This window comes from Nicotiana tabacum, chromosome 1, assembly GCF_000715075.1.
Source record: "Nicotiana tabacum cultivar K326 chromosome 1, ASM71507v2, whole genome shotgun sequence".
In the NCBI taxonomy this organism is placed as follows: Eukaryota; Viridiplantae; Streptophyta; class Magnoliopsida; order Solanales; family Solanaceae; genus Nicotiana; species Nicotiana tabacum.
Window position 1 is genome coordinate 31,670,852 of NC_134080.1, and position 10,203 is coordinate 31,681,054.

The 10,203-nt window shown below is 38.5% G+C and overlaps 1 protein-coding gene across 1 annotated transcript; it reads left to right on the forward strand.

The window, feature by feature from the left end:
* Positions 1 to 468: 468 nt before the first annotated feature.
* Positions 469 to 8,168, forward strand: LOC107788607 (F-box/LRR-repeat protein At4g29420). The gene is given in 3 exon segments (XM_075249509.1): positions 469 to 1,051; positions 3,193 to 3,215; positions 7,518 to 8,168. Coding segments are annotated over 3 exon segments (1,122 nt in total). The 5' UTR covers positions 469 to 513; the 3' UTR covers positions 8,079 to 8,168.
* The last annotated feature ends 2,035 nt before the right edge of the window (positions 8,169 to 10,203 follow it).

Genomic DNA, 10,203 nt, shown 5'->3' on the forward strand with positions numbered 1-10,203 from the left:
CTTTTTGCAGGCAATAGCTGTGTAGTTCAGATATGTTAAGGTCATTCTCGCAGGTTATTGTGAGGAGGTGTTCGTTAGTTTATAACTGTGTTGATTGATTAATGGTAATTTACAATGTTACCAAAAAAAAATATAATGAGGAGATTAATTCTTGTTATTCGAGCAACCAAACAAGGTAGTATTTAGTTATACTAAATTTAATTAGGAGATTAATTCTCCAATTCAAGCAACCAAACATACTCTAATTACAACAACAAGATCATATTTAGTGTATTTACTAACTGAATTTAAGACGATAGTGTGTACGCAGACCTTACCCTTACCCTTACTCTACGCCGATGCAAGTGAAACTTTAATACCTTCTTCTCTTTGTAATTTTAGATACAAATGCACTATTTTGTAAAGATTGGTAAAACCAATCTATTTACCAAATATTAAAAAAATTAACTATCAAACACAAACTCCTTGAAATTACTTTTAAAAATAAAAAAAAACTATTTTAACATCAAAATTATGCGTTTTTCGGTTTTGGCCACGGAGAGGCTGAATATTAGACATAGCAGTGACATCTGTTGTAATTACCACTCCTCTGCCATGGATATGGATAACATACCTCCACTGTTAATCCTCGAAATCCTCAGCCGACTAGCTGACTCAACAGACCTAGCTCGTTGCCGAGTCGCCTCGAAAACCCTCAACGCACTCTCTCGCGATGCCCGATCCATCAATCTCAATTGCTCCTTCGATCGTTACACCAAGTCCCGATCTCCTGACATACGGGATTCCATTACACCCTTCAAGCGAATCTTCAATAAACTGATTTCTGAATTGAGCATTGTGGAGGCCATTTCCATTGGGGTCGAGAAACCTTTCGAAACGGTGCATACGACACCGTTAGGATATGTGAATGATTCGCACTTGACGGATGTTAATTTTGTTGCCCACTGGTTGCCTAAGGTTAACGAAAAGTTGAGAGCTCTTTCCATATCGGACTTTTGGGTTCAATCTTGTTGGCGACCATCAAATGTCCTTGCTCTTATCTCTTCCCATTGTGAGTTCCTCTCTCAACAAACTTATCTGCATAAGAACACATAACCATTTACATATATAATACTCTCTCCGTTCCCATTTATGTGACAGGTGATGGGATTTCTAGAGGCAATTTTTTCATATGCCTTTAAATATTTTGAATTATTAATTATTTTGACTTATAGTAGTACTCTTTATATAGTTCCAGTAAACACGGAGAAGTGAAGGATGAGCAGAGCTCGAGCTTGGGCTCCAATGGTGGAACCCTAGAAGGTTCTCGATGAGAGAGAAGAGTGAAAGATTTTGTTTTTGTGAGAAATGAACTAACTGAGATGTATTAACTGTCAAATGAATACATATATACAACACACGTGAGACTTCTACTATGTCTAATACTAACTCAATTAATGTAACTAACACTAACTCAATGAATTGACTACTCAAACTAACAGATAAGCCAAGCTTACATGTAATTAATACAATATCTCAATACCCCCTTCAAGTTGGAAGTGAGGTTGTCGCTGCCAACTTTCTCATAACTGCTGCATGCTTGACTCCAGTAAGGGCCTTGGTTAAGACATCAACTAACTGGCAATCAGTCCCAACATGATGAAGAGACACCAGGCCTTCCTGCAGTTTGTCTCTTACAAAGTGACAATGGACTTCAATGTGTTTGGTTCGTTCGTGAAAAAAACTAGATTTCTAGCTATGTGTAGGGCATATTGGCTTTCACAAAATACTGGGACAACTTAGGAAAAGGAACTGTCAGCTCATCAAATAATCTGCACAACCAAGCAAGTTCTTAGGGCTCTATACTCTGCTTCAGCAAAGGATAGGGATATGGTGGCTTGTTTCTTGGACTTCCAGCTGATTGGACTATCACCAAGACTTCTAGAGTTTGGACAAGCTGCCCAGTCAGAGTCATAATACCCTCTGACAATACAATCAGAATTGGCAGACATGAAGATCCCAAGGGTAGGATCAGTCTTCAAATATCTAAGCAAATGATAAGCAGCCTTCAAGTGAGGTTCCCTAGGATCTTGCATGAATTGACTAAGGTGTTGCACACTGTATGCAATATCCAGTTTTGTATTTGTGAGGAAGTTCAGTTTGCCTATTAGGGTCTTGTAGATAGAGGGATCTGTTAGGGGCACACCTTCCTTAGCTTTGAGTTTGACACTAGGATCCAATGGTCAACTGAAAGTACTACAATGGAGGCACTCGTACTCCTTTGGTAGATCAAGTGCAAACTTCCTTTCGGAGATTATGGCACCATCTTCCCTGTAGAGAACCTCCAAACCTAGGAAATAGTGCAGTCTTCCCAAGTCCTTGATTCTAAATTGAGCATGCAGAAAGTTTTTCAACAATGTGATCTCCTTTGAATTGTTCCCAATAATGATTACATCATCTACATAAACAGCAACATAGATGATGGAAGAGTCAGTCTTCTTGTACAACAGAGAATAGTCGTTAAGGGAGTGAACATATCCTTTGGAGCATAGAGCCTCAGCTAGTTTAGCATACCACTGTCGCTTGGCCTGTTTCAAGCCATATAATGATTTATTCAGCTTGCACACCAGTTCAGGTGCATCAACCAATAAGCCAGGAGGCAAATCCATGTACACTTCATCATGGAGATTCCCATGAAGGAAGGCATTATTTACATCAAGTTGAAAAATTCCCCAATATTTATTTACTGCAGTTGCTATGAGTGCCCTGATAGTGGTCATTTTCACAACTGGTGAAAAAGTCTCGGTATAATCAACATCAGCCTGTTGGGTATACCCTTTTACCACCAACCTGGCCTTGAATCTCTCAATACTACCATCAGCTTTGTTTTGATTTTATACACCCATCGACGGCCTATTGGCTTCTTCCCTATAGGCAAAGGAACTAAGTCCCAAGTGTGATTGGCATGGAGTGCTTCAAACTCTAGTGTCATGGCTGCTTGCCAAGCATGGTCCAAAGCTGCTTCCTCATAAGAGTTTGGCTCACTGTCATGACAAATACTCTGCGCAAGGTGCTGACTATTCGGAACTAAAGAGTTGAAGGAAACATGATGATGTTCAGATGTAGAATGTGTATCAGGGTGTAAGTTAGGCATGGAACAGACATAATCTTTCAAATGCACAGGTAAGTGATGCTCTCTAGTGGACCTTCTAGGTACCTGATTGGTTGAGTTAGAGGTGGTGAAGGAATAACATGGGATTGCAATTGTGAGGAGTGACTGGGAGAGTGTACAACTGAACTGGTGAAGGAATAACATGGGATTGCAATTGTGAGGAGTGACTGGGAGAGTGTACAACTGAACTGTCTACAGGTGAGACTATAGTGGAGATATCATCAGTACCTGTTGATGGTTCAGGTGCATGAGGATTAGAATGTGCCTTAGTAAGTGACACATCCACTGTAAGAGGAACAGACTCAAGCACTGAGGGAAAATGAGAGGAGGAATCAGGTAAGATAGCAAAGGGGAAGATGTGCTCATAAGTAATGGAGAGTCGGTTTATAATATGAGTTGCAACCAATACACACTCACCCCAATACTGCAAGGGTAACTTGGACTGAAAAAGGAGTGCCCTGGCAGTTTCCAAAAGGTACATATGTTTTCTTTCTACTACCCCATTTTGTTGAGGAGTGTAGGGGCATGTTCTTTGATGAATAATCCCTTTGACTGAAAAAAGGATGAGGCTTCTATATTTACAAATTCTGAACCATTGTCTGATCTGAGGTACTTTACATTTGTTTTGAAGTGAGTTTCAACCAAGGATATGAACCCTTTGATGACTTGCAATGTATTGCTTTTATTGCTTAAGAGCTGGGTCCAGGTGGCCTTACTACGGTCATCCACTAAGGTGAGAAAATATTTATAGTTGTCATGGGTGGCAACATGGTAAGGTCCCCAAAGGTCTACATGAAGTAGTTCAAAGACAGAGGTTGTGGTGCTGATTCTGTGGGAAAATGCAAGTCTAGGTTGCCTAGTCATGGGACAAATGGAGCAGAGGAAAAGTTGTTTGGTTGAGAATTGGACAGGAATAGAGGATATTTCCCTCATCTTTACAAAGGGTACATGTCCCAATCTGTAATGCCACAATAAGTCAGCTTGATTCATATCAGACAAGAGATAATATGATGGAAAGCACTAAGTTTTATTACCAATGGAGATATTTACAAGTGATTGTGAATTGCAAGTGGAAACATTTACAAGTGAATCAGAATGTTGACAGTGCAAGCTATTTACATCAGAGGTTTTAGAATCAGAATGTTGACAGTGCAAGCTATTTACATTAGAGGTTTTAGACAAAGCAGAATCTGAAAAAGGTAAGGAGGCAGGTGAAGTGGAGCAGAAATTCTTCAAACAGCTTGAACATAGGAGGTATAAGCCATCCTACCTTACCAATCTCCAGAGGCCTCTTCATTGAAGGGGCCTGCAGTAGACATAGGAAGTCAAAAAAGGTAACCAAACCTTTAAATTGAGAAGCTAAAGAATGTATTGAAATAAGATTGTATTTGAAGGATGGAACATAAAGAACTCTATGCAGAGTAATGTATGATGCAGGAGTAACTGTTCCAATTTCTGTGACTTTGACTCTATAGCCGTTTGGTAAAGTAATTAACATATGATACACTAGGGTTTTAATGTGAGTGAGCAAGGATTTGTTGAAAGTCATATGATTAGAAGCCTCGGAATCCAGAATCCAAATGTCAGCCCTTGACTTAAAGCATTTACATGACAGTAATCCAAAATCAACAGAGAGAACAGATACAGAACAGGCAATAACATCTGCAAAATTCACAGCTCCACCAGTGATGTTGTTATCCGAGTTATCTCCAGCAGAGCTAGCCTGAAAGTGCTGGAGTAAAGTCACCAGTTGCCCATATTGTTCTCTAGTGAGACTTACATTGGAGTTGTTGCTTCGGGACTGTATTTCCTCACCATTCACAGGGAATGCATCAATTGGAGTACTGTGTACATTAGCCACAGTTCTTTTACCTTTATTGTACTTGGGATTGTGATTGAAGTCCAGTGGATAACCGTGGAGTTTGAAGCATTTGTCTTTGGTATGAACAGCACGCTTGTAGTGATCACAAAAAGGACGAGGTCTGTTAGTGGAGGAAAAGCTATTTGGAGAGTAATTGGTTCTGAAGTTGTTGTGCATAGGTGCCCTGTTTAAACTATTGTGTGCAGGGACATTAGCCTTCAAAGAAACAGACTTCATCACGAGCTGATTGTGTGGTTTCACTTCTCTTTGCTTTTCCTCCTGAATGAGCAAAGAAAAAGCCTGTGCCATAGAAGGTAAGGGATTCATCATGAGTATACTGTCGTGTACCGTGGTGTATACCTCATTCAATCCTATGAGAAATTGGATAAGTCTTTTGTCTTGCTCAGCTTTGTGCACATTCTCCTTAGCCCCACAGGTGCATTGGCAACTACACTACGACTTGGCATTTATCATGTTCAATTCCTCCCAAAGTTTTTTCATTTTTGTGTAGTATCCAGTAATATCAAGGACTCATTGAGTTAAATCGTTCATTTTTTTTTTTTGGATTTGATACAATTTGGTGTCGTTGGTCTAGTCGTACCTATCCTCTAACTCTCTCCGCAACTCAAAAGCATTACTAGCATATTCGACACTATCAGCAATATCTTTGCACAGAGAATTCAGGATCCATGAGGTTACCATATCATCACACCTCTCCCACTAACGAAAATGTGGGGAATCTAGGTCTGGGCGTTTGTACTCTCCAGTGATAAAACCTATTTTATTTTTGACAGAAAGAGCTCTAAGAACACTTCTCCTCCGGGATCTATATCCGATGCCGTTGAACGGAGCTGTCACTACATCGCACCAGGATTATCCGATAGGTGCATGTAGAAAGGGCAGCTCAAATTAATTTCGGAGTCGACGCCGGCGACGGGAGTTGAGTTACTCGATTCAACTCGTTCATTGTTTGGATCAAGGATAGCCATGAGAAGTAGTGTCAATTCGTTGAAAAATGAAACGAAAAGGAGAAGAAAATGATAGATCGAGAAAATTGGGGCAAAACTTGAGACCATGATTTCAGTTTTAGAACTCAATTGAGAGAGAAATCGAGGACAATAGTGAGGTGACTACTAGGCTCTGATACCATGTAAACACGGATAAGTGAAGGATGAGCAGAGCTCGAGCTTGGGCTCCAATGGTAGAACCCTAGAAGGTTCTCGAAGAGAGAGAAGAGTGAGAGAATCTGCTATGTGTGAGACATGAACTAACTGAGATGTATTAACATGTATTAACTGTCAAATAAATACATATATACAACACACGTGAGACTTCTACTATGTCTAATACTAACTCAATTAATGTAACTAACACTAACTCAATGAACTGACTACTCAAACTAACAGCTAAGCCAAGATTACATATAATTAATACAACATCTCAATAGTTCCCGAATATGAAATATTATTTAGAAAAACTTAAAAATTCTATATCTAAATATACAGTCAAAATTAAGAAGCTTGAATCTCGAAAAGCAAAAGTGTCACATAAATTGAAATAGAGGGAGTCTATAAATAACTTTAATTCTGCAAAATGAATAAAGGAGTTCTTAATATGATATTCCAGTTGCCTCTGCACTTATGTTCACTCTAATTTAGTTGCATTCTTAAATTCTTCCAAGACCAAGAAATTCCAATAAAATTGGTTTGTTCCTGTGTGAGTAAATATAGATGCAACCTGTTGTCAGCTAACATGTTAGTCTAGAATGGTTGTTTCCGGAAGAGCAAAGAGTTCTCTGTATACAATTGAACTCCCCGCCCACAAAATATATTACTCTGTGTTCCAATTTATGTGGCATTGTTTGATTAGGTATGAAATTTAAGAAAGAAAAGACTATTTTTGAATCTTGTCGTCTAAAATAAGCCATTGATCTTTCTGTGGTTATAAATTATCTCATTAGGGGTAAAATGAGAAGTTTAAAGTTAAATTGTTTCTAAATATATTACTCTATCCCATTTTATGTGGCACTGTTTGATAATAGGCAGGAGAAAGGGACCAGTCTTCACTTTGGTTTTTCTTCAATCTCTAGGAAAGCAAGAGAATGAATATCCAAGAAAAAAGGAGGAAGGAACTTTGAAGGGAAAAGGGAATTTTAACTTTATTACAATTTTGAAATTTTTTCTATCCAGTGCATTCCATGTTATAGCCTAATCCTAGCCCTAATATCCACTAAATGAATAAAAAATGGCCTTCCTCTGTATCCAACGATGGGGAATGTCCATAATATGGTGTTCCACCCTTCTTAAAGGGAACTCATTGTTTACTCCCATGATAGTGATGTGCTGTTCTTTTTGTCTCAGTTTCTGGAAGTACCATTCTTGCCTTTGTCATTTACATTGAGCGATCTGGTGATATTTTGTCGATCAGAAGTAGACATATATGAGTGAATGCCAGGAATACTGAAGTGTTTTCTCGTGTATGCAGGCCATCATCTTCTTGAACTAGAGAAAGAATTCTTGGCTGTCAGTGGATGGTTTGCTTCTGATGCCCAAGCTTACAACTTCGACACTGGAATTTATTACGTTGGATGATGAAAACCTAAACAAGGTGAACCAGTGCTTCCCATATTTGCAAGTTCTGTATCTGATTGGGGTCGAAGGACTTAAAGAACCTAAGATTCATCTCGAGCACCTCAAACATTGTCATTGGACAGTGTCAAATGGCCCACGTTCTGTGACTATAGTTGCACCCAAACTTGTCCAACTCAATCTTCGTTGTGTGAAGCCAAAGATGCTTGTTATTGATACCCCATCCCTGTCTTATCTACACCTCACTCTCCAGGGAGCATGCAGCTTCAAAGTGCAAGAGTTTCACAACTTGGATACCCTGCATCTTGAGTCACCCGACCTTGGCAACCTGCTTTGCTCATTTCAATTTGGTAGAACCGCTAACAATTTAGTGTTGGGTGCAAAAAATCGGACAGAACTATTAGGACAGATAACATTTTGCTTTGAAATGCTGTTTGTTGAATTTCCTAATGTTAAAGCTATCACTGTAGCACCTTAAGTGTGGGCAGCGTTTCAGTGGAACTTTTCTGTTGGTGATTTAGAATTAGAAGTGAGGACATATCCCAAGGGGTTGAAAGAGATTACTGCATATTTGATGATGCATAATGTTGATGTGACATTAAAATTCATTTCCCATATAGTGAATATTTGCACTAGTTTATGTGACATGGCATTGTTTATTCCCCGTGGGCTTCGCTCTAATGATGCCAGTGACTTCATAACAAAGTGCACTGCCCAATGTTCGAAGGTAAGATTGAGATGGGGAACATGGAAAGAAGGACCAAAAGACGCTTGGATTTCCGATGGCATGTAGACATTCAGACTGCCTGAAGCTTCCTTTGCAATTAGAAAGAAGATTGATTTATCTCTTTGGATGTTCAACTCTACTCGACTCGAATATTGCTTCCTTCAAGTTTAGTATAGTCTCATGGACTACGGACTACACGAAATTTAGCCTGTACTGTTAGTGCCAGGGTAAGCTTTCTGGTTGCTTGGTTTTTCGCTTGCTTCATTTGCTGCGTCTTTGCCCTTTTGGAATGATTAAAAGTTTATTTCCCGCCACAGTATTCGGCAGGCCCTTGAGAATTAGTTTAGGCGATTGGATTAAATTGCTTGGTATTACGACAGATTTTGTCTTGTGTAGATTTTTTGATTGAGCAAATGTGATGTAAATTCTATAGAATTCACAACTGATGTCCTTAGTTGTGATCGGTTTTGTGCGTCAAAATGTCACCGTTGATGCTGTGAATTTGTAACCCGAACAAGAATCTTTTGCCACTAAAATTTATTTACTGATGTAAAATTTAACAAATATAGAATTAAGTAGTGGAAGAAATGAATTGCAATTGCCTCCAGTGTTGATGATGTTCTGATAAGTTTCTTACATAAGAGAGCATTTTAGTTGATGAATCTTGGTAGTTGGTACCATTCAAATATACTTCTGCCGTTTCAATTTAGATGACATACTTTTTATAATCACTCATTTTACATGAGAGAGCATTTTATAATTTTTGATAAGTTTCTTACAAAGTTTTTATCCTTAAGCTTTTAAGACCACAAGTTTCAAAAGTTTCATTTTCTCTTAAATTTCATACCTAGTCAAACTACCTTATTTAAATTGAAACAACAAGAGTACTGCTTTTTTATGGTGCAGAAAATGAATTAAGTTTAACAATGACGGTTAATAACGATCTTTTCCTATTGCCTTCTGAGATTATTACTCTATATTTATGACGATCAAAAGAGTGTTACTTTTATGGAGCATTTAGGTGGTGAAAACTGAAAGCACATGCTTACTAGTTACTACTTTCATGCCATATCTCCATCAACTCCGTGAATATCTTTCATATTCGAGTGTTGAATGTCAATGAGGCACGGAAGGAACACCTTATTTCGGAATTGGTGTTTGATTAAGCTGGTCAGATTGGCTTATAAATACTTTTTGACTTATCTACGTGCTTGGTAAATACTCAAAGTGTGGCTTATAAGCTAAAATTAATCATAAGTCATAAGTTGGTTACCCCAAACTTATGATTTTTTTAGCTTATAAGCACTTTTAGTTTGACCAAGGCTTTTACGAGTTTATCCTTAATAATATTTTCTAATTCACAAAATATTTTTTCCAAAATAAATTTTCTAACACTCTTTTCATTCTATATTCGTTGTTCATCTTTTACTTTGCTAAAAAAACTTTTTAATTTATAATCTTTTGTAAAGTTCTTAAGGATATTTTAGTCATTTTAATAAAAGAATTACTTATCAGCTTTTTTCTACCAAACACATCAACTGCTTATTATCAGTTTCAACACGTCTATCCAAACACATAAATATTTATTTAAAAAATTAGTTTCCAACACTTAAAAATATTTTTTAGCATTCAGACTTATCAGCTATTTACAATCAGCTAATCCAAACAAACTCTTAGTTAAGGCTGTATTGTGGTCCGGGTCCGGGCCAACGGGCCGAGCCAAACGGGCATGGGCTTTAGGCAGGCCGAGTTGAGGCGGTCCCGGGCCAAACGATCCCGGACTTCACGGTTCCAATGTGTGGAACCGGCCCACGGTGGTCCTAAGCCCACATGGTCTCGGGCTAAATGGGTCGGGCCCGCGAGCCTAAAACGGTCC